This window comes from Nannospalax galili, unplaced genomic scaffold, assembly GCF_000622305.1.
Source record: "Nannospalax galili isolate Female #2095 unplaced genomic scaffold, S.galili_v1.0 scaffold879, whole genome shotgun sequence".
NCBI lineage: Eukaryota > Metazoa > Chordata > Mammalia > Rodentia > Spalacidae > Nannospalax > Nannospalax galili.
This window is the reverse complement of record NW_008346261.1, coordinates 229,394-254,874: the sequence shown is the minus strand read 5'-3', so window position 1 is coordinate 254,874 and position 25,481 is coordinate 229,394. Positions and strand designations below refer to the sequence as shown.

Below are 25,481 nucleotides of genomic sequence, written 5' to 3'. Positions count from 1 at the left end.
ATTTTTCTCATTAGAGAGCACAATTGCCCACACATGCCAAATTTATGTGTTTAGTATGTTCCTTTCAGTTTTTTACTCTATTATCAAAGAAACGGATCAGAGTTTTACTAAATACTCATAAGCTATAACTGGCTTAATCACACTGTTAGACATTTGGATTGTTTCTGTGTGCTATGTATTAAAATAAAAACTTCAGAGTAAAAAAATGAGTATTATATGTATTTCAAGTCAAAAAAGCATGATTATATCACACAAGACTGTTAATATATACCATGAAGTCACCAACAGAACTCCAGCGACATGAGGAACAGTTCACTGATTTATTAGATGAACATACTCATATAATCAATGAAAACTGTATGATATAAAATAATTTAAGAAATGTTGGGAATTAGCAGCACCATCTGTTATTGAAATGGCAAGAAAAACTTCACATATTTTAAGCAAACACTAGAAGAGGATAACTATATGACCTAATAATGCCACTGGTCTGGGACGACTGAGAAGGGCACTGTTTTAGGCAAATATACCTCCTTCTATGCCAAAGATTTAGTAAGTATATCCAATGATTAATGTTCCAGAAAAATGCTACTGAAGCTAGAAAACACTGCATAGTATGAGACAGGAGATGGAAGTCAAGCTACATCAGCAGTGCTTCTCCTATGTTTAGTCCTGAATTATATGAAATGAGAAAGGAAAAAAACAGCTTGAGACACTAGTAGTCCCTAGGAAACATTAAGAGGGCACATATCACTATGAAAATACATCACGTTTCCAGTTTGGTCAGTAATTTACTTTAAAAAGCTGTGTCTTCATCACAAGTGGTGTATACAAATTTTTAATAAGCGTTTTAAAAAGTTTTAAAGTGTATTTTTAAAATCTCATAGATTTTTCTTAAACGTTAGCCCTGTTATCACGATTACTGTGTATCGGAGTAAGAGACTGAGTTTGTGTGAAGGATACAAATTTACACACGTTTTACAACAACTGATTCCCTACATCTACAAAATTCACATTTATAATACAGGCAAGTACAAGGCCAGGATAAAACTTAAATTCCAAAAAGTCAAACTGTATGCTCTTTATTTTGTCCCGTTAAAAAAGTTCAACTTCGGCACCAAATTTGAAAAGCCCTCATCCTAAGTCAGAAAACCCATCTGCCAGACCCACTTTAGCAGACACACACAGTTTTCCTGTGCTGCTGCAGTAAGGGGTTTCCCATTCTCTTCTGGCCCCTAAGTCTGCGCCGCATGCTCAGTTTAACAGAGTTCCTGCGCTGGGAGGCGGCGGGGAGGCCGGCGGACCGAGCCCCACTACTGCGGCTCAAGCCATTCCGCCGATGCTTCTTCATAAGGGGGCCAGAGTTGGATTCTTCCAGTGTCCTTTTAAAGCTGGCTGGAGGGGTTCTTTCAACTTCTTGAGCTTTCATTTGACCTGGAGTTGACATCTTTAAATTTTTTTGGTCCATGATGGTGTTTGTTGAATTAGTTGGTACAAGGCCAACTGACAGGGTATTATTCAAAGAATCGTGAATCCTTAAAGTCAGAGTTTTAGGGCAATTTTCTTCAAGTGCCTCTGGATCTTTGGGGGCCATCACTACAGTCTGGATACTCCCTCGAGCTATGTCAGCTGGAACCTCTAAAAAATTCTCTGAGAAGGCATTACTACGAACAAGGGCAGGTATATGGTCCTTTGAGTTCAGCCTTGGCCATGGATCTTCTTCCAGGGACTGAAAACAAAACAAAACAAAACAGTAAAACAAAAATTGATCCTGAGCTCAAAAAAACTCATGCCATGGGATAGTAAGCTCTTACGACGTTATGAGGATGGCAAAAAACAAAAACACGAAATACACTTCATTTACTATATATTTATTGTACTAGATTTGGGGGGGTAGAGGTGGGATGCTGAGAATTGAACCTGGGTCCTCTGTAAGAACATCAAGTGTGCTTACTCATTGAGCCATCTCGCTAGCTCTCTAAAAATTTGTAAATGATACTAATATAATTTTAAAACTATAGAAATAGGGTAGTAAAGTCTTTTTGTGTATAAGTATAAGAGCCTGAGTTTGATGCCCAGACTCCATGCAAAAAGGTGGCACAGTGGCATACCCTTGAAATCCCAGGCTGGGGAGGCAGAAAGAGACGGATCCCTGGAACTCACTAGTCAGTCAGTCTAGCCTAATTGGTTGAGCCCCAGGTCTCAGAGAGAGACCCCATCTCAGAACACAAGGTAGATAGCATGTGAGGAAAGACACAAGGTTGACCTCTGACCTCTAAGGCATGTGCACAACATGCAAATACACACACATACCCTGCAGGACGGCATACCTTGACTGGTGGTGTAGAACTTGGGGAAGGAGTCATCACACAGGTTTCTTGGCTGTTGTAAGAAGGGCTATCAGTCAGGTTCAGAAAGAGCTCATCTTCACTGGTAAAGGTGCCCTGATTGTCCACTCCTGGAGAGATGCAGATTACAATGGCACTCGTGTTATCTGCTCGGAGCATACGCTGCCTCCAGCGGCCTAGTGCTCGGTTCACAAGCATTTTGGCACAGGACAGTCCATGCTCACCCTGTATTTGAAAGAACAAGGAGAAGGAAGAACATTAACTCTCATTTACTTCCCAATACATCTGTATCAAACTGAAAACTGGGTAGGTCCAGTGAGATGGCTCAGTGGATGAAGGTGCCTGACACCAAGCCTAATGATGCAAGTTCAGTCACTGGGACCTACATGGTGGAGACAACCAGGTTCCACCAGTTGTCCTCTGAGCTCCATGAATGCAATATAAACAAACAAATAAACAAATAAAAATGCTTAAAAATAATGAAAAATACAGCATTCAAATTTTCAAATATTATCAAAATCTCTGTATGTTAAAATAGTACATTTGTAAGTTTAAAAAATAAGAGGGCTTGAGAGATGGCTCAACAGTTAAAAGCACTGGCTGCTCTTGTAGAGGACCCAGGTTCAATTCCCAGCACCCACATGGCAGCTAACAACTGTCTGTAACTCTAGTTCCAGAGGATCCAATGCCCTCATCTGACCTCCAAGGTCACTGCCCGACACAGGTGCACTCACAGACATGAAGGCAATACACCTGTATGCATCAAATAAAAATAAATAAAATTAGAAAAAATAATACAAGAAAAAAACACAAAAAAATGAATAAAATGATATCGTGTGGTTAAATTTGACACACATGTGCCAACTGCAGTGGTATACACTTGCTATTTTTACATTCTATTTGATTTTTGGTTTGGTAAGTACTGGGGGTTAAATGTGAGGCATGGTGGTGCACATCTGGAATCCCAACTAAGACAGAAAGATCAATCCCAAGTTTAAGGTCAGCCCGAGCAATTCAGAGACCTTGTATCAAAATAAAGTAAAAAAGGGCTGGAGGTATAGGGCCAAAGCACTTGCCTAGCATCTGTTAAACTCCTGGTTCAATCCTCCGGCCCAGAAAACAAAGATACGAAAACTTTACACTAAGTTAAAAAGTAGACACAAAAGACCATGTAGTATAGAATTACATTTATAGGAAATATCCCCAATAGGCAAATATGTAGAAACAGAAAGGGCTGGTGGTGGTGGCTGCCAGGAGTATGGAAAAAGGACAGTAACTGTAAATGGTAATGAGGTTTGTTGGGGGCAACAAGGATATACAAGATGAACTTCCTCCTCACACTCAAGACCACAGACAAAAGAACCAAAACACTTCAAGACAGTGTCAAGTTATTGAGTTGCTTCTCACCATCAAGTATTTTTTCTCCTCTTGGTCTTGGCACATGGAGATGGCATCTTGAGGTGGAATCATATTCCAAAGTCCATCACTCCCCAAGATAATATATTTGTGCTTCTGGGGGTCAAGGGTGTGGACACTTGTATCTGGTTCAGGTGACACCACAAACTTACCACTGAAGAAATCATAGCTCCACAAGTCACCTGGGGGGAGGAGGGGCAGAAGATGCAAAGAGTTTAATTTCCATGCCAAAGGTATCAAATCAGCAGACTAAAGGAGAAAATGAACATGTTCATTTCCATAGATGCAGAAAAGAAAAGCATTTGATAAAATCCAAACCCCATTCAAACTAGGAATAAGGGGAACTCTCTTAATATGCTAAAGAACATCTATGGGGATGTGCAGCAAACATCTTAAAGGTTGTGTTAAAAATGTTCCCTTTTGGGGCTGGTGAGATAGCTCAGAAGTTAAGAGCATTGGCTGCTTTTGCAGAGGATCCAGGTTCAATTCCCAGCACCCACATGGCAGCTAACCATCCAAACTCCAGTCCCAGGGGACCCGATGCCCTCTTCTGACCTCTACAGGAATTGCACGACACAGGTGCACTTACATAAAGGCAAGTAATACACTCACCACACATAAAATAAAAAATAGTAAAAAAAAATTTTTTAAAGATTCCCTTTTGCCAGGCATGGTGGTACACACCTTTAATCTCAGCACCCAGGAGGCAGAGGCAGGTAGATTTCTGTGAGATCGAGGGCAGGCTGGTCTACATAGTGAGTTCCAGTCCAGCCAGGGCTACATGAGGCAATGTCTTTATTTAAAAAAAAAAAAAAAAAAGAGGCACTTAGAAAAAGGACAGTAAACATCCAAGAACAGATGACATGCTTCTCAAGAAAAAGTTACCTAAAAAATACTTGTTTGTGACAAAGTTTCACAATGTAGTCCAGGCTAGCCTGGAACTTAACAATATAGACCAGGCTGATCTTGAACACCCTGGTGATCCTTCTACCCTAGCCTCTCATGTGCTGGAATTACAGGTGTGTGCCATTATACCTGGCTACATTTACATTTACATCAGCAAAATAAAACTCCCTGGTTCATGAGACAACACTGAATGTGGAGACAGTTAAATTTTAATGTTTGTTTGTTTGTTTGTTTTGGAGACAGGGTTTCCTGCAATCCCAGCTGGCCTGAAAGTCGGTATGTAGACCACGCTGGTCTCCATCTCACAGAGGTCCACCTGCCTTTGCATCCCAAGTATTGGGATTAAAGGTGGTAGCCACCAAACTAAGGTTTATATATATTTTTTTATGTGTATAAGTGTTTTGCCTGCATGTATGTTAAATGCACCTGTGTCATGCAATGCCCGAGGAGGCCAGAAGAGGGCATTGGATCCCTTGGAACTGAAGTTACAGAAAGCTGTTAGCTGCCCTGTGGGTGCTGGGATCTAAACCTGGGTCCTCTGCAAGAGTAGCCAGTACTCTTAACTGCTGAGCCACCTCTCCAGTCCCAACTGCTACATTTTAAAGTAGCAATTAAAGAGGTCATAAGTGATGACTCAAACTTTCAAAAACAGTCCTCTAACACACAATTCTTTTAAAAAATTAGTATTGTCATTCCAGGGGCTAGAGACATAGCTTAGAAGTATGCTGCTCTTCTAGAGGACCTGGGTTCTGTTCCCAGTACCCACACCAGTTCACAACCAATGTAAATCCAGTTCCAGGGGATCCAACATCCTCATCTGGCCTCTACAGACACCCACACATACAAATAAAAATATAAAATAGGACTAGAGAGATGGCTCAGTGGTTAAGAGCACTGGGGGCTCTTCCAGAGGACCCAGATTTGGTTTTCAGCACCCACATGGTAGCTAACAACTGTCCTTAACTTCAGTTCCAGGGGATCTCCTCTGGCCTCCATGGGCACTGCATACACGTGGTGTACTTATATACATGCAGGTGAAATACTCATATACATAAAATATATTAAGAAAAAATTTTGTCATTCCAAGAACAATTTACATAAAAGCAGAATGCTTAATATGTTTAAATTAAGATCCAGGTTGTACATATTGGATAAACACATGGCTATCTCCTGCCTCTCAGTCACAGCTGCAGAGCACATGCTGTGGGGACCACACAGCCAGACACTAAAAAAGCCCTTCTCCAGCTTCTGGAGACCTTTCTTTTAACCCTGTTAAGTCCAGAGTGCCCTCAGTCACTGGACAGCTGTGGTTGCTTTTCTCAGGAAAGACACCAAGTAACTTCTCTGCACTGGACCATCCATCTTGCTGAGCTAATTCTCCAGGTCCCAGAGATAGGAGGAAAACTTGGCCTTGGCCTTGTTGGAAAGTTTGCCCACACTTAGTCGCCACCTCCACATGAACTTAACCCTCAGGCCCTAGCACCTCAAGTGGAACTTGTCCCTAGAAATAGCCTCATATCTATTCAAGAATCATTCATTGTACCTAGTTTCCCTATTTTTTTGGTCACTTTTAACCAAGAAAGTTACCTAGGTTTTTTTGTTCTTAATCCTTCATGGAATTGACAACTATAAAAAATTTGTCAATTGTTCTGAAGGACCCTTACTTTGACATTTTTTTGTGTGTTTGGTGCTAGGGATTAAACCTGGGGCCAGTCCTCTAACCATTGGCTATTACCCCCCCAACCATTAATTTGGATTTATCTGATTGCTTCTTCATATTCTTGTAAGAAAGGGCTCATGGGGGCTGGAGACATGGTTCAATAGGAGGAGGTACATGCCGCCAAGTCTGACAACCTGTTTGATCCTGGGGACCCATATGGTAGAAGGAGAGAACTGACTCCTACAAGTTATCCTTTGACCTCTGTGCATGCACATACACACAAATTTATGGGGAGGTCTAGAATATTACATTGCTAAAGTCATGTCCTCAGGATTGGCTGGCAGTACTAAGTTTGGTCACTTGGCTAAAGTGCTATCTACTGACACAGTAATTTGTCTTGTCTTTTTTCTTCTTATTTTTTAAATTTATTTATTTTTATTTTATGTGCATGAGTGTTTTGCCTGCAAGTATGTAAGTGTACCTGTGCATGCATGCTCTCTGAGGCAAGAAGATGGCACTGGATCCCCTGGAACTAGAACAGTTATCAGCAGCCATGTGGGTGCTAGGAACCAAACCTGGGTCCTCTGCAAGAGCAGTCAGTGCTCCTTATCACTGAGCTCTCTCTCCAGGCTTTCCCTACTTATTATCTGTCTGTCTGTCCACCTACCTATCCACTTATGCTGGGGATTAGACCCAGGGCCTCACACACTGCTAGACAAGCTTACTACTACTGAGCTGGACAGCCCCAGTCCAGGTGCCTTTTTCTTTGGGTGTCTGATTAATAATTTGTAGAGGTACAGTCCAAGATTATGTGAAAAATCTTGTTCATCTAAATATACCATATGTTAGCATCCACTTATTTTTATGTTATAGATGCTTTATGATATATTTTTTATTATCAGTATAGACTAAAGGATTTTTATTTTATTTTTATTTTATGTATTTGCGTGTATTGCCTACATGTAGGTAAGTGCACCCATGTTGTGCAATGCCTGTAACAGTGAGAAAAGGCTGTCAGATTCCCTGGGACTGGAGTTACAGACAGTTGTTAGCTGTCATATGGGTGCTGGGATTCGAACCCGGGTCTTCTGCAAGAACAACCAATGTTCTTAACCGCTGAGCCATCTCTCCAGCCCCCAGGGATTTTTATTATAGTAATTTGTTTTACTGTTCAAATTTCTTTAAATATGCTACTAAAAATCCCTAGAATCTGAACTTGGTTGAGGCCTCGGCTGGCCGCCAACCCAGAGATTTGTCTCCTGCTTCTGCTTCCTGAGTGCTGGAATTAAAGGTGTGTTCCACCATGCCCAGCTCAGAATCTCAACTTTTTTTTATTTTTGGTCTTTTTGAGACAGGGTCTCCCTGTAGACCCAGCTGTCCTGGAACTCACTATGTAGACCAGGCTGGCCTTGAACTCACAGAGATCCGCCTGCCTCTGCCTCCCAAGTGCTAGGACTACAGGCGTGCGCCACCACACCCCGCTCAACTTCTTTTCTTAAAAAATATTTATTTTATGTGTATGAGTGAATTGCCTGCATGTATGTGAGTGCACCCATGTTGTGCAATTCTGCATAGGTCAGAAGAGAGCTTCGGATTCCCCTGGAACTAGAGTTAAGGACAGTTCGTAGCCACCATGTGGGTGCTGGGAATCGAACCCGGGTCCTCTCCAAGAGCAGTCAGTGCTCTTAACCGCTGAGCCATCTCTCCAGCCCCAGAATCTCAACTTTTAAACTCACTGTGATTTATATTTCTAGTCAGTTCACTTAAGAGCATCCCAGAATGTCAGTTCTACAGCTCCATAAAAAGAAGCCATGGGCACTGGCAGACATGGGTGGTCATTTCCCTTTTTACCTCAATAGAGGGCGCTCAAAGGACACCAGAGAAGAGGTTCCTCTGATTCTAATGAGCTCTGCTTGCTCCTGTCGCACCTAGCAGCAAGCAGGCAACCAGCAAATTTCAGACCACCAAAAACAACTTCCCCCATACCGTCACCAACTCTGGCTACTTGCCTCCACCCTGTAGGCCATGGAAGTTCCCAACACCTTTTGCCTCTCTGATCCATTCTCAAAACTGCACTCAAAATCATCTCTTTGAGACATAAATCTTAAAGCTAGCCATAGTGGCTGTATGCCTGTAATACTTGAGAAGTGGAGGCTGGAGGATCAGGAATTTAAGGCCAGCCCCAGCTGTACAAGTAGTTTAAGGCCATCTTATGCTATGAGACCCTATCTATAAACAAAATTTTCAAAAAACAGAAAAATGAGCCAGCAAGATGGCTCAGTGGATAAAGACAATTCCCACTAAGCCTGACAACCTGCACTCCATCTCCAGGACCCGCATGGTAGAGGAAGAAAACCAACCCCCAGGAATCATCCTCTAACTTCCATAGGAGCAACATGGTATGGTGCACCCATCCCCACTCCACCACAGCCCACATAAATACATGTTTGAAAAATGGAAAAATAAAACCCAAGTCTCAGAGGATTGGTGGTGATGGCTATGTAACTATGTAAATGTACAGTCTATCATTCTGTCTCTGTGTTTGTCTATCTCTGTAGTATTGGGCTCGACCTTGCACATGCTAAGAAAGTACTCTTCCACTGTATATCTAGTCCCTAGTTTTTCAAGACAAAATTTCATCATGTAACTAGACTGGTCTTGAATTCACAGCCTCCTGCCTACACTTCCCAAGTAAATAGAACATAGGTGCACACCACCATGCCCAGCTATTTTAATTTTTCATTAGCTGAGATATAAGTGGTTAAGAATTCTGTTCTTTTTACAATCAATCATTTGATGAATGTCATTCCCATTCTGCAGACTAAGTCCTATAAGGGCAAAGATTTGGCATTTATGTAGTACCATGCTTCATACACACAGCACTAAAAATGTATCTGTTCAGAGCTGTGGGTATAGTTCAGTGTTAAAGAGCACTTGCCTGGCACGTGTAAGGCAATCTCTAGCACTGAATAAACATAAGTTCAACCTCTAGCACTGAATAAACAAATCTGTTCATGAATAAATGATATATGCCTTTTGTGTGATGGGATGAGGTACCAGGGATCAAACCTAGGGCTTTGACCATGTTAGACAAGCAATCTACCACTGGATTACATTCCCAGCCCCAAATGCATTATTTGTTTTCAAGGTTTTGTTTGAGGCAGAGTCTCACTGGGCTGGCTTCAAACCATGATGTCTCAGCCTCAGTCTACGCTAATGCTGAGATTAAAACCATGTGCCATCACATCTGCCTCCTAATTTGACTTTTTTTTTTTTTGAGACAGGGTCTCCCTGTTGCCCCAGCTATCCTGGAACTCACTATGTAGACCAGGGTGTCCTTGAACTCACAGAGATCCGCCTGCCTCTGCCTTCCAAGCACTGGGACTAAAGGCGTGAGCCACCACAGCCGGCCAAAGTGTACTTAACAGTTTTAATGTTTTTGTTTGTTGGCTTGGTTTTTGAGACAGGGTCTCCCTATAGCCCCAGCTGGCCTGGAACTCAGTATGTAGAGCAGCCCTACCTGAATCATGACCTTTTATTGTTAAACACTTCTACATGCATATTCCAGAAATAAATGTATTTTCTTATATAACTGTGGCATACTGGATTCAAACATTTTTCAGATATAATTAATTAATCTGCCATTTACCACCTATTTTTTAAAATTTTCAGATTGTCTTTGATTCAAATTAGGGCCAAGAACATCATTTCATTTTGTTTTGATTTTTTTTAAAGTTTTCAAACAAGCATTTATTGTATATTGAATATATTTTCCTCATACCCTCTACCCTTCTCTATAGTGCTGCAATAAACACTGATAAGCAAGTATCTCTGATATTTTGACTTGAGAGTCCTTTGGGTGAATACCCAAGAGTAGTAAAGCTGAGTCATGAAGAGCTATTTTTAGTTCTTTGAGATGCTTCCATATTGACTTTCATAGTAGCAAGATTAGTTTATATCCCCACCTACAGTGTAGAGAGGTTCCCTTCTGTCTATATCCTGACCTGCATTTGTTGTTTTCTTTTTTAAAACCTTAAAAAGCACATCTGTAGCAGAGCAAACTGGGCACACCTTTAATCCCAGCACTTGGGAGGCAGAGGCAGGCAGATCCCTATAAGACTGAAGTCAGTCTGGTCAAGTTCCAGGCCAGCTGGGCTACAGGGAGATTTTGTCTCAAAAAACAAAACAATACAAATAAAAACAAAATGTATGCAATGCCCCCAGAGGCCAGAATAGGGCATCAAATCCCCTGGAATTGGAGTTATAGATGGTTGTTGGCTGCCATGTGGATGCTGAGAACAGAACTCACGTCCTCTACAAAAGCAATCAGTGCTCTTAACTGCTGAGCCATCTTTCCAGAACCCATTTGTTGTTTTCTAAATGACTACTATTCTGACTGGGGTAAGATGGGCATTACCATTTTCCGATGGTTAGTGAAGTTAAACATTTTTTCATATGTACACTGGCCATTTGTCTGTTGTTTTTAATTTATTTTTACATTTATTTTGTATGCATGTATGTATCTGTGTGTGTGTGTTTGTGTGCTCATGCCACAGCACCCATATGGAAGTTACAGGACAACTTAAGGGAGTTGGTTCTCTCCTTCAATCAAGTGGGACCAAGGGATCAAATTCAAGCTGTCAGGCTTGGTGGCAGTTAAGTGCCATCTCACTGGCCCCATGTTCTTGTTTTTGGTTTTTAAACAGAATTTCACTTTGTAGCTCTGGTTAATCAGGAACTTACACATCAGGCTGGCCTAACTTGCCAATCCTCCTGCCTTAGCCCCATGTGCTGGGATTATAGGCATAAGCCATCACACCATGCTCAAGATAGTATTCACCTGTCACATTTCTTTAGCTTCTTGGTAATACAGACTGAGTTACACACTCTTGGACAGAACAGTATATAAAGGATAGTATGGCCTTCTCAGCATTTCACACATTGGCAGGCATACAATGTCCAATTATCCCTCATAGTGAGTTTAACTTTGACTATCTAAACTGCTGCGCCTCATGCCTGTAACCCCAGCATTTGAGAAGCTATGGCAAGAGCACTGTGACTTCCATGCCAGCCTGGACTATCAAGGGAGACCATGTCTCAAAACAAAAAATAACTATTGCCTGATTTTTGTATTAACCCATTAGCAGTTTTTTATTGTTCCAATTAAAGACTGGTTCTCAAATGAGGGAGAACATGTAATTTTTTCTTTCTGAAATTGGATGACCTCATTTAATACTATATATTATTAAGTATATCCATTTTCTTGCAAATTTCATTTTTCTTTCTTTTTTTTTTTTCGGTCTTTTTGAGACAGAGTCTCCCTGTAGCCCCAGCTGGCCTGGAACTCACTATGTAGACCAGGCTGGCCTTGAACTCAGAGATCCGCCTGCCTCTGCCTCCTGGGTGCTGGGATTAAAGGCATGCACCACCACGCGCGGCTTCACTTTTCTTTTTTTAAAATATTTTATTTGTTTTTATTTTCTGTGTATGAATGTATTGCCTGCATATATGTAAGTGCACCCATGTGTGCTGTTGTGCAATACAATACCCAAGGAGGTCAGAAGAGGGCATCTGATCCCCTAGAACTGAAGTTAGGACACTGATTAGCTGCCATGTAGATACTGGGGATTGAACCTGAGTCCTCTGCAAGAGCAGTCAGTTCTCTTAACCACTGAGCCATCTCTCCAGTCCCAATTTCATTTTTCTTTAAAGCTGATTAATATTCCATTTTAAAATATTTTATTATTTTTATTTTATGTGTATGCGTGTATTGCCTGCACGTAGGTAAGTGCACCTGTGTCGTGCAATACCCATGGAGGACAGAAGAGGCTGTCCAATGGATCCCCTGGAACTGGAGTTACAAACAGTTGTTAGCTGCCATGTGAGCACTGAGATTCAAACCCGGATCTTCTGCAAGAACAGTCAGTGTTCTTAACCGCTGAACCATCTCTCCAGCCCCACTATTCCATTTTATATATGTACCAGGTTTTCATTATCGATTCATGGACAACTAGGTTGGTTCCATTTCCTTGCTTCAGTGAATAGAGCATCAATGTTTAGGAAGTGTAAACATCTCTAAGGCAGGGTATGGAGTTCTCTGGGTATATGCCCAGGAATGAAATAACTGGGCCATATGGTAGCTCTATTTTTAAGTTTTTGAGGAACCTCCAAACTGATTTCCATAATGGCTGTACTAATTTGCACTACCATCAGCAGTGAATAAAGGGTTGTTCTTTCTCCACATCCTCTTGAACATTTGTCAGATTTCTTTTTGTTATTTTATTTCTTTGTATTTTATACGTATGAGTGTTTTGCCTGTGTATATGAAGGTGCATCCATGCATACAGTGCCCATGGAGGTCAGAAGAGGGTGTCAGATCCCCTGGAACTGGAGTTAGGAGTGGCTGTTAGCACCATGTGGGTGTTGGGATTCGAACCCAGGTCCTCTACAAAAGCAGTCAGTGCTCTTAGCTACTGAGCCCATCTCTCCAGCCCCTACAATATACTTTTAGTGTATCTGTGTTTTGACTACAACTTATCATGTCTATCTCACCAACTCCAGTCTTTTTCCCCCCCTTCCTTCCTTACTTCCTTGCCCTCCCCTTCACTACTCTTTCTTTCTTTCTAAACAGAGTCTTATATACCAGCCAAACTGGCCTTGAATCGAATTTATTGTGTACCTGAAGATCATTTTGAACTTCTGATCCTCTTGTCTACATCTCCCAAGTACTGAGGTTATAGATGTGCACTACAATGCCCAGTTTATGCAATGTTAGGAATGGAACTCTGGGCTCTGAGCATGCTAAGCAGACATTCTACCAACTGTGCTACATCTTCAGTCCAATTTCAGTGTTTTGAACAGTCCTGGTGTACAGTAAGACCTTCCTCCTCAGGATCATGCCTGGAATACCACCCCAAACTATTCATTCTCTGTTTTCAAGTTGCTGCTAAAACAGTACTTCCCAAAAGCAGCATTTCTGTCACACTATCTAAAGTAGTTTTTTCCTTCCCTTATTTGTCACTGCAGCACCCTGTTTCTTTCATGGGACTTCCTAGTCTATAATTGCCTCATTTAAAAGTTTACTGCTTTATAGCCTACTCCCCAGCTGCATGGCTTTCTTCAGTGGCAACAGAACATCTTCCAAAGCCTACCCTCATACCTACCACCAACTTACTCAGATATGTATTAAAAGAAACAAATTGGTGTTGACTCAGAATTTCCTTTAGAAAAACGACCCTGTATCTACGATAGTCAAAGCAGATATTTCATTAGCTGTAATTCTCTGTTTTTTTGCTAGGTATGGTGACTCACTCCTATAATTCCAGTCATTTCGAAGGCTGCAGCAGATCACTGTGAATCCAAGGCCAACCTGGGCTATATACAGATACTATACAGATACTATATACAGATACAGATACATGGACAACAGAGTGACACCCTGTCTCAAAAATAAAACAAGAAGAGGGTATTCCTCCCTTGGGGCCCCTCCCACTCTTAGGAGTTCTTTCTCACTTTTCCCTAATAAATGTTTGCTCTGCTCAAAACAAATAAACAAGCAAACAAGTAAATAAATAGAGCAAAGCAAAGCAAAACAAAATTCCAGTCTTCCTTCTAAAACTAGGATACTTGGAAGAGCTATTTTTATTTTGCTATGGACAACTTATTTTGTTAAAAAAAAAAATCAACTCTGAAGCCTCTTAAGAATACTAAGGGCTGAAGTAGGAAAGAATACTTAAAAATAGCTTTAATTATAACATTAAGCCTGGACAGGCACATGTGTGTGTATGTGGATCTAGACAGATCTCCACCCTAAATAAGCCTGGACAGGCGTGCGCGAGTGCGTGCGTGCGTGCGTGTATAGATCTAGACAGATCTCCACCCTAAATAAGCCTGGACAGGCGTGCGTGCGTGCGTGCGCGCGTACGTGCGTGCGTGCATGCGCGTATAGATCTAGACAGATCTCCACCCTAAATAAGACCTTAAGTATAACTTGTGAACAAAGAACAACTAACTGGTGCTGAAATACAGACTTTAACTGTTCCCTCAACCTTTTAGAGCATTTAATACAATTATCATTACCTCTATCTTTGCACGTGAGAGTTTAGTTCTCAGTATTATCTTTTATCTTATCACCGAATAGTGTAGAAAATACAAGATGATTTCACCAAATATAAATCCATCTTACCAAGTGCTCTTGCTACTGCCAGAAAAGGAATCTGGTCAATAACTGTGCTTCTTCTAACAGGTCCATTGTGAGAAAGCCGAGGTCTTTTCCAAACTACACGATTCACACCAGACTTGTTCATCACACTAAAAAATAAACAAGAGTTCATAAACACTCTAAATAAGATAGCTTGGTGTTAAATAATTAATATAGTAAGATTATATGATCATAAAATAATGACCTGTGTTTCAAATACAGAGACAAAAGCCAACGCTCCTGTTATAAAAAGAAAGCAAAAAACAGGGTAGAGTTACAGGAAAGGAATTTGACTGCACAGGCCAAACAGAACCAATTGCAAATAATGTGAGGATAAGTAGATACGTATTTTTTTTAAAGGCAAGAAGACTTAAGACTCAAATAATTGGGAAAAGGAAAAAGAAATTTTCTAAATGAAGGGGTAACCCAAAGATAAATAAATTAAACAGGATTTTATAGTTCTGAGTGTTTCTTTGGGGATGAGGGAAACAAGAAATCCAGCTTTAATGCTTCTGATTTGAAGAATTAATAGAAGCTGGACAAGATGAGTCAGACTTGAAATCCCAGTACTTGGAAAGATGAGGCAAGAGGTTCATGGCCTGCCTGGTCTACACAGTAAGTTCTAGGCCAGCTTGGGCTAGAATGAGACATTGTCTGGTCCTCCCCGCACCTCAAAAAAAAAAAACACCAACAAAAGAAAAGGCTATAATTTTGCCACAGGAGCAAAAACTCTGTCATTAGTACACTCAGGGCACCTAAAACTTTTAAGTATGGTTAATTATTTGGGGGAAAAAAGTATAACAAAGATGGTTTCTCATTCTGTACCTGGTGTGACTGAAATGGGACTTCTTAACTAAAAAATTGATCCTTATTTCAATCCAATCATGGTTTCTGAGTCGTCGTCCCGTCCCCGTACCCAGCCCCCTTGCCCCCATGACTGAGTTATTTTTAAATGTCAAGAAAGGCTAGAGAGGTAATTGGTCAGGAAAGGGCTTGCTGTGAAAGCATGAGGACCTAAGTTTGACCCAAATAAAAGCCAGGCTTGGTGGTGCACACTTAAAATGAATGCAGTGCTAGGGAGGCAGAGGCAAGAGGCTCCCTGGAGCTTGCTGGCTAGTCAGCCTACTTGACTCAGCAAGCCCAGGTCCCAGTTAGAAACCACATCTCAAAAACAAGGTGGACAAACTAGTTCCCGAGGAGTGACACCTGAAGTTGACCTCTGCCTCCACACACTAGTGCACACAGAGAAATGTTAAGAGAAAGGAAATATTCTTCAGGAAAGCCAGAAAAAGGTTGTAGTAGGAAAAAAAAAAAAAAAAAAAAAAGGATTTCTAAGAATTCACCTGGTATTAATCTACCTGGTATTAGGTCTACCTGACAGAAATAAAGACAGATGTTCATTCTCAAAGACAGACTGACATCTATTATGATTGACATCTATTAATCTAATAAAGTTCACTTATTCAGGTCCTTCATACATCCAGAAACCCTTTGGTAATAGTCTGAATAATCTATGGGGAGGACTAGGTAATGGTGGTGTGGATGCCTGCAATCTAGTTACTAAGGAACTTGGGCAGAGAAACATGGATTTGAGGTCATTCATCAATATCTTAAGAACCCTATCTCAAAAAGGGGACAGAAAGAGCCAGTGAGATGGTTCTGGGGTAAAAACGCCTGCCACAAGACTGACAACCTAAATTCAATCTGCAGGTCCCACCCACATGGTGGATGGAGAACTGCAGGTTGTTCTCTGTCCTCCATATGTATGGGCTGAGATGTCTCTTAGTGGTCTAAGCTTGCCAACCTTGACTGCTAATCCCTCCCACTACAAAGTCAAGCCAAGCCCAAGAGATCTGAGTAGCACCATGAAATGAAACCCCACACCAATGGAAATGTTCATTCTGCATTGTCCAACACAGCACAGTAGTCATTAACCACAAGGCTGGTATAAACCGTAAACAGGGCAATTGAACTGATTTTGTAAATTTAATGATTAAATTTAAGCAGTCACATATGGCTAGTGATTATCATATTAAACAATACAGTAAAAGACTCAAGTACAGAATCAGAATCAAAAGAATCAAGTACAGAATGACCAGAAAATATTATGTTAACTAATTCAATTTTCAGCTCTGAAAGCAACAGTAAATCATGAGTCAGAATATCAAAAGCAGTCATTTTGTTACACTTTCTTCAAAGCTGATCCTCAAAAAGGGAACAATAAAGTGAATCCGCCATTCACAATAATGTCCAAACCAGGAGAAATTACAATGAGGAGGGATGCCAACATTCTGTCTTCAACCCATTTTAAAGCCCCACTGTTCCTTCCTAGAAGACTACATCTGAAAAGATAAGGCTTAAGACAAATAATTACAGTAGCTGTTTCGAATAAAAATATACCAGGCACTCCCTTGATATTTAATCTGCAAGGATATTATGGACTCTGCGTTTCTGAGGAACAAGACAAATAATGGTACTTTTTAAACAAAAAAGTTTTAAATCTGGTGTCAAAAAAACCAAGGTAATGTTAGGGTAGACTGCTTTTACTGCACTCCCTGCTGTTGTTCTGTATGATTCAAAGATAAATAAAGAGGAACAGCCTGACATGCAGAGAGCTGACTGTGCATCAACAGAAGGCTGCAGAAACAGTGCCGGCCAACTGCCTAGGTTGGGCAGAGGGAAGACAGGAAATAACTTATCATGAAATGGCTCAATTTTTGCAAAGACACCTGCTCCCAAATAGCAAAGAGCATGTGTCCAACTGTCCAGATGGTATTTTTAAGTAAAAAGGCAAAAAACATAAACTCTTTAAAAATGCTATTAAAGAAAAAAAAATTGTAAGGCAAAAAAACAAAGAAAAAGAAAGCATAACTTTAAAATTCAAGGTGAAAAAGAAATGAGAAAATAATCAAGAAAAATATTTTATTTTAAAAAATGGAGAAGAAATCAGGCCTACCAATATTAAATACATATGTAACAAGAAATCAGGGATATAGCTCAATAGTAGAGCATTTGCCTAGTTGTACAAGGACCCAGGTCTGATCTCCAGCAAAAATATTTATAATGCCTCACCTTAAAAGAATATTGGGTTGGGGGAGACTGGAAAGCCAGCTTAGTAGTTACGAGCACTGGCTGCTCTTACAGAAGACCTAGATTTGCTTTCCAGCATCCACATGGCCATCAACCACCATGTGAAACTCTAGTTCCAGGGGGATCCAATGCCTTCTTCTGGCCTCTGTGGGCATTACATGCATAGGCACACTTACATACATGCAGGCAAACTCATACACATAAAAGTAAATTAATTTAAAAAAAATTTTTTTTAGTTTCAATTACAGTGTTTATTATTCAGTTAGAACAATTTAAAAAGAAATTTTATGCTCTGAACAAACAAGACACACAAGGAAAATGTAATAGACAATGTTTCACAACTATCTTTACCTTTACATTTCAATACTATTACATTTCAATGCATTTCACTACATAAACATGAAATCATGTACAAATGTTGTGCACCAAAATTTAGATCCTTCAAAGAACATGCAATTCCAACTCACAAGTCTTCAAGTACTGATGGTAAGTGTTACGTATGAAGAGGACTACATATTGACCATGAATTAAAGTCATCGTGGTTCTAAGATTGTCTCTCTCCCTGCTACATGGTAAAGTGCTTTCCTTAATTGTTCACCTTGTATGTGAAGAACTAAATCAAATATTTTGAGGAATTTAAGAAGCATTTCCTATTTTTTTAATTAATGAAATAAGATGTTAATAGGTTTAAAAAAGTAATAAAAAATAAAACAAATAGTAAATAGATTCCAAAGAGGAGCCAGCCAAAGACCAGAAGAATGAACTTAGGAAGTTGATATTTCTTGTACTTCTGTACTTCACCTGGAGAATTGGGGACTATTTCACACACCCAATGATTCCTATAAAACAAGCTGTTGATATGTATGTAAATTTGTGAGGCAGATAAAGAAAAGAACCAACTAGAAATTCATGGTGATCTTTCTCTCTGCCATGTAATCTTACAGTGTTCTCTTTGGGGAACATTTATGATAGTCTCCAAATAGAAAGTTTAGAATTTAAAATGGGTATGAAGATATATATATATTCAGAGTGAAAAGTATCATAACAAACATAATTTGACAAGTTCTTTGGGTGCTAAATAAACTGTGACAGAGTCAAGGCACAGAAAAGAGAGAAGGTGCATACTCCAAACTATTTCAAAAGCAAGAAGTACTTTTAATATTTGTTTGCCCTGTGCCACCTGTAACCAAAAATAGATGCTAAAACCAGCTCCTTTTTAAAAAATACATGCTGAGTCCTAGTCATTCAGGTGTTTGTACCCAAATGTCCTTCAGTGTAAATGCGTCCACTGGAGTCTAGTCAGCCCCTTTTGCCTTTAAGAATATATTTTAAGTCGTCAGATTTATTCTCAAATAATCATCAAGCAAACAGAATTTAAAAGCTGTGACTATTATTTTTTTAATTTTTTTTATAAATAACCAGAAAATCAGTGTTTATTTATTGTAAATGAGCTAAATAAGAGGAAGAATCTAGGAACTTTTGTTTTTTAAAGTACCCAATAGATTCTAGATTCTGGTCACTTTTTACCTCAAAAGAGTAAGTTTACACTAGCCCAGACTTAAAAAATTTTTAAAAAGAATATGGAGGGTTGAGACTATAGCTCAGTGGTAGAGTGCTTGCTTAGCATGCATAAGACCCTGGGTTCAATCTCCAGTACCACCCATTCTCAAACATTATAATACTAGTAAATGAAATATAGGGAAAAAAATGCAGAAAAGACCCAAGCATATGTCTATCACTCATAGAATTAAATAGACTTCAGCTTGCAAGCAGATTGTTTTTCAGGTTGTAGGTTACAGAACAAAAATAATAAAGTATGCTGAACGTCAACCTCAAGAACACTGTCTTGAAAACTGATTCTTAAGATTTCTAGGAGTTTCAGAGCGTGGTGGCGCACACCTTTAGTCCTAGCATTCTGGAGGCAGAGGCAGATGGATCTCTGTGAGTTCAAGGCCAGCCTGGTCTACATAGTGAGCTCCAAGTCAGCTGGGGCTACAGGGAGACCCTGTCAAAAAGACCCAAGAAAGATTCTAGTAGTTATTTTCTAGTTACTCAAATGATAGTTCAGGTTTTTTGAAGCTGGGTCTCAGTATGTGCCCTTGGCTGGCCTGAATTTGCTAGGTACATGCTGGCCTCCAACTTAAAGCAGTCTTTCTGCCTGTCTCTCAAGCGCTGGGATTACAGTCATGGGCCACCACGCCTGGCTTGACAGCTCAGTCTTAAGTAAACAAGGCCACGGAGTCTCCTTTAGATAAATGGTGCGTGCGTGTGTGTGTGTGTGTGTGTGTGTGTTCCTGTAATTCAAGCTGGCCTAAAACTCACTATGTAACCCAGGCTGGCCACCAACTCCTGCTTCACCCTCCAAAACACTGGGATTACAGGCATAAACCACCACACCCAGCAAGTTAGCTAAATTTTATGCTACAAGAACCTGCAAGACTTTTTCAGCAAGTATGTAAGATTAACTGTTTTTCATAATACTAAGACCATGGTATCTACAGTGGAGTTTTTGAGAGGTAACATGAATGGCTATAATATATAACTCAGTGAGCAAGCAATTAAATGATAAATTCCTATGTTAGATCTCATGTAGCTACACACTGTAAGTTTTAACCATGTGACATTCTGGAAAAAGCAAACTATAATGACAATTTTAAAAAATCAGTGGTTGTCAAGAGCTGGGAAGTCAGGAGGAGCACTGAATAGGCCAAACATAGAACATCTTTGTTGTGCTTTGTTTTAAACTTTATACAGAAATCTATTTGATATTTATTAAACTTAACTTTCTCTAGCTATGGTTTTGTATTATATAAAGCATCTTTTTTTTTTCTTCCCCCTTTGTTTTCATTGTGGAGACAGGGTCTCACTATGTAGCCCTGGCTGGCCTGGAACTCAGAGAGATCTGCCTGCCCCTGCCTCCCAAGTGCTTAAAATAAAGGCATACATTACTATATCCCGCCCTGTACAAAGCATCTTAATGACACAGTATAGTTTATAAAATTTTTACAAATTGAAATGCGATACCCTTTTGTTCTGTTTTTTGAAAAGGAGTCTCTACTATGTAGCCCAGGCTAGTTTATGTAGCCTAATGTGGCCTGCAACTTAAAATCTCCTGTCTCAGCATCCCAAATGCTAGAATCAAAGGTATACCACTATATCTGGAAATGCATAATAAAACTATTTTGGGGAAAATAAAACTACTTTATAACATTATAATGGTGGGTAAATTTCATATATTTGTTAAAATCCATAGAATACTGAGTATAGAGGCATATACTTATAATCCCAGCACTTAGGAGGCAGAGACACAAATACCAAGAACTTGAGTCTATCCTGAGCCACATAGTGAGACCTTTTCTCTAAACATGAATGCTGAGAGAGATTTGTAGGGAGAAAGGAGGGTGGACAGGGATGAGAAGTGGGAGTGGTTAGCATACAAGGTGTACACGGTTGAAATTGCAAAAGAAATAGTAATTAAAATTAAAAATTTAAAGAAAATCCTTTCTTAACACAAAAAAAAACACAAAACAAAATACTATAGACTATATAACACCAGAATGAAACTAACATTAACACAAAAACAAAACAAAATACCATAGACTACATAACACTAGAATGAACCTAAGAGACATGGACTTTGGATGATGATGATACATCAATGTTAAATTTGAACATATCAAATGGACTTCTCTAGTACAGGACATTGATAACAGGGAAAGCTACACATGGAAGAGGACCAAGGTGTATATGGCTGTTTTCCCTTCAATGTTGCTGTCAATTTAAAAGTGTCCTAAAAAAAGGAAGTCCTATTCATTTTTAAATACCATGTATGAATTAAAATACTCCTAACTGACAGGCTAACGGTCCTAAATATAAGAGTCTGAAAAATTCACTGACACAGTTTGAGCTATTACAACACATAGCCTTTACAAAACTACTACTTTTTGGTTTTCAGAACAGTATCAAAGAATACATGGAGAAGCTATTAAAATATCTTTCTATGGAGACTGGAGAGATGGCTCAGGGGTTGAGAGCACTGGCTGCTCTAGCAGAAGACTCAGGTTCAGTTCCCAGAACCTACATGATGGTTAACAACTATCTGTTAATTCCAGTTCGAGGGGATCTGACGCCCTCCTCTGGGTTCCTCAGGCATTGCATACATGTGGTACACTGACATACATGCAGGGTAAACATGCACACACATAAAATAAAAATAAAACCAAAGCGGCCAGGCGAGGTATTGCATGCCTTTAATCCCAGCACTTGGGAGGCAAAGGCAGCCGGATCTCTCTGTGTTTGAGGTCAACCTGGTCTACATAGTGAGTTCCAGGCCAGCAGGGGCTACAGGGAGACCCTGTCTCAAAAAAAAAAAAAAAAAATCTTTAAATCTAAGATCAGCTACTGCAACCAAGATAACAGCATAGCAGAATGAATGCAGAAGATATGAGACTCTAGTTGTCACCTTCTAAGACAGAGACTTTCAAAAATGGCAAACAATGCCATTCCTCTCACTAAATATTTTATCTCACTATACACAGGGTATGAACCCTAGGAGATATAAACAAGGGAGACAAATAAAAAAATTTAAGTCCAGGATCAAGAACCAGGTGTGGTGATACACACCTCAATCCCAGCAATCTGTAGGGGCAGGCAGATTTCTTTGAAATGGAGGCTACCCTGGTCTACATAGCAAGTTTCAGGCCAGCCAGGAAAAAAAAGAAAGAAAGAAAAAAACCCACAAAAATCCAGGACCAAGATTGAAACAAACTGTGAAAATCTTCAAATCATATGACACAGACTAACTGCTGTGCTCTGTCCAAATTCTGAAGGTCATACGTAAGTATTTATCTGAAAGACTTAATAAAACTTTGCGTATATATTGTTATTGAAATACTGCTTTCCCTTTGGAGTTATGGTCAGAAATAAAGCAACTCAAAATAATAAGATAAATATGAGTGCACAGGGGTTTTTGTCAGGTAAATGAAAAACATATAATACTAGGAAATTAATTTCATTAAAAAAAGAAGGAAAACCGGGCATAGTTGCTGCACACCTATAATCCAAGCATTTGGGAGGTAAGAGGCAGGAGGATCAGAAATTCCAGGCCAGCCTAGGCTACATGACATCTTGTGTCAAAACAAGGGAGGAGGGAGGAGTAACATTTGTAATCCCAGCACTCAGGAGACCAAGGCAGAGGATCACTAGTTACAGACCACCCTGGGTTATCTAGTGAGCTCCATGCCAGCCTGACCTACATAATGAAATCTTGCCTTAATTTTAATAGGGGCAGGGAGAGAGAGGAGGGAGAGACAAAGGATGACAAAAGACAAGGTGTTTCTGAGTTAGTTAAACAGAAACAAAAAAGCAAACACAAAACAAAATGATTACCTTCCACCAAGGCCTTCAATTCGTTCTCTTTCCTTGGGGAGTTCTGGTTTATGGTCTTGTGTCACCTCCACAGCTCTGACAAAATCATCCTTCGGGTCATCCTGAATTCCAAGGACCACCCCAGAGTCACCTACATGAGCTACATACATCTTCATGCCCCGTATGATGACCACACTGGCAGTTGTCCCAGATGTGCTGGGAAGACCTGTCATAGTCTTTGGCCATTCTGCTATAATAAGAAAGAAAACATTTTAAATTTTATTCCTCTAGGTATGAGCATTAGTACAGTGTCAGAACATAACCAACATCATCATCTTGAATCAGCATGCTAGCATTTAAATTCATTTAACAAAAAGTTTAAGAAAATATCTTATGCTGGGGATGTAGCTCAGTTATAGAGCACTTGCCCAACATTCTCAAGGTCCTGGGCTCAATCCCTAGTACAGAACAAAGAAATCCTAGTACAGAACCAACAAATGAATGAACAGAGACAGAGGATGGGGAGAAAGAGAAAGAAACAACTATATTTCAAGTTTCCTCAAGGACTTAAGTCAATCCACTAATCAATAACATTAAAAAATAACAGAACCAGAAACCAATCCTGGGAGAAACAAATTACAGAATGGAGTTTCTACCTCTACATAACTCTTAGTCTTAGATACAGTGAGAAGCAAGGGTATGTTAGTTACCTTTTGTTTATTTTCTTGCTTTGCTAGGAACTGAACCCAAGGCCACCTACATGCTAGGCCAGTGCTCTACCACTAAGCAACACCCAGCACTAGGTTAACAGCTTTGATAGTATTACACTAGTACTTGTTATAACTTTTCAGAAACTGCTATGTGGCTTTGTTTTTTAAATAACTTTTGAATATTCAAAACCTAGCAACTTTTAAAAAAATATCTGTATATGTGGGGGCTGGAAAGATGGTTCAGTGGTTAAAACTGACTGCTCTTGCAGAGGACCTGGGTTTGATTCCCAGCACACACATGGCAGCTGACAACCATCCATAACTCCAGTTTCAGGGGAGTCCAACACCCTCTTTGGACCTCCACAGGCATTGCACAACATGGATGTACTCACATACATGCAGGTAACACACTCATACACATGAAAATTAAAAAAAATAAGTAAAAAAATATAAATATTTTTGTGATAAAATAATTTAATTTTTCCTGTACATTTCTGTTCACATGAGAAATCAAGATACACATTTATAAGATTTGCCTGTTGTGGAACATTCAAGTCAGTTCAGATGGCAAAAGCAGAATTCAATCACTAGTGAAATGTTTAAAAATATATACATTAAACAAAAATGTCTATAAAATAAAAAATAATCTTCCAAAGGCTCAGGCTCACAACCATAAAATATATTTTTAAAAAATTTTGTGTATGTGTGTGTGCCTGCTTGTCTTTAGATGCACCACATGCATGCAGTACACATAGAGGTCAAAAGAGGATGTCAGATCTCCTGGAACTGTAGTTACAGATGGTTGTGAACTCCCCATATGAGTACTGGGAACAAAACCTGAGTCCTCTGCAAGAGCATCAAGTGCTTGTAACCTCTGAGCCAACTCTCCAACCCACCTAACATTTATTGAGTAGCATGTACAAGGTTCTGTACTAAGAAATTTATTAGTGCCTCAAATAATACAGCAAACCTATGAGACATGAGACTATTCCCATTATTTTCACTTACAAATGAAGAAATCAATATTTTGCATAGTTAAGAAACTTAGTTGGGTATAGCGACATATGCCTTTAATCTCAGTACTCAGATCTACGAGATCAAGGCCAGCCTGGTATATGTAGTAAGTTCCAGGCCAGCTGGGGCTACAGGGAGATGCTGCCTCAAAAAATGAAAGAAAAAAAAAAAAAAAAAAAAAAAAAAACTGCAAAAAAAAATTCCAAAAAAAAGGAACCATGATTAACCTCAGCTTCACACATGCCAAATAAGCGATAATTAGGCTTAACTAGAATGTGCATTTTTCTGTGACAGCTTTCTTCATGCATTAAAAATGCATCTCTTTAGGAAATCAAACATATGAAAACACAGGATTATATGAAACTACTTCTGTTGAGAAAATTCACCACTTACAAATCAAGCATCTTGTATGTGAGTGCACGCATGTGTACATGTGCATGTAAGTGTGTGAGTGTTCTTGTGTGAGGGCGCACATATGTGTGGGTGTACATGTAAAGGTACCTTTGGAGGCCAGAAGAGTGTATCTGGAGCTGGAGTTAGAGGCAGTGGTGAGCAATCCAAAGCGAGTGCTGAGAATCGAAACCAGGTCCTCTGCAAGAGCAGTACATGCTCCGAACTGCGGAGCCATCTCTCCAGCCCTGCCTGCTGGGGTCTTAGGAGTCCCGGATGAGAAGTACTTAGGCCCTTTCTGGTAGATCCTCTCACCGTCTCTAACATAACTTTGGTCAGAAGAAACTAAAGAATCCACAAACATATATATATATATCACA

At 39.8% G+C, this 25,481-nt stretch overlaps 1 protein-coding gene across 2 annotated transcripts in view; it reads right to left on the bottom strand.

Moving 5' to 3' along the window:
* Positions 1-311: 311 nt before the first annotated feature.
* Ppm1d (protein phosphatase, Mg2+/Mn2+ dependent 1D) overlaps positions 312-25,481 on the bottom strand; it is a 39,193-nt gene continuing 14,023 nt past the window's right edge. The window contains exons 2-6 of one of the 2 annotated variants that reach the window (XM_008842641.3): positions 23,009-23,237; positions 14,516-14,640; positions 3,756-3,946; positions 2,331-2,573; positions 312-1,729 (exon numbers count right to left, since the gene is read on the bottom strand). In XM_008842641.3, the coding sequence (XP_008840863.1) occupies positions 1,172-1,729; positions 2,331-2,573; positions 3,756-3,946; positions 14,516-14,640; positions 23,009-23,237 (1,346 nt within the window). In that variant the 3' untranslated portion in view covers positions 312-1,171. The remainder of the gene's footprint in view (positions 1,730-2,330; positions 2,574-3,755; positions 3,947-14,515; positions 14,641-23,008; positions 23,238-25,481) is intronic. The other variant, XM_008842642.3, reaches the window with a different exon arrangement.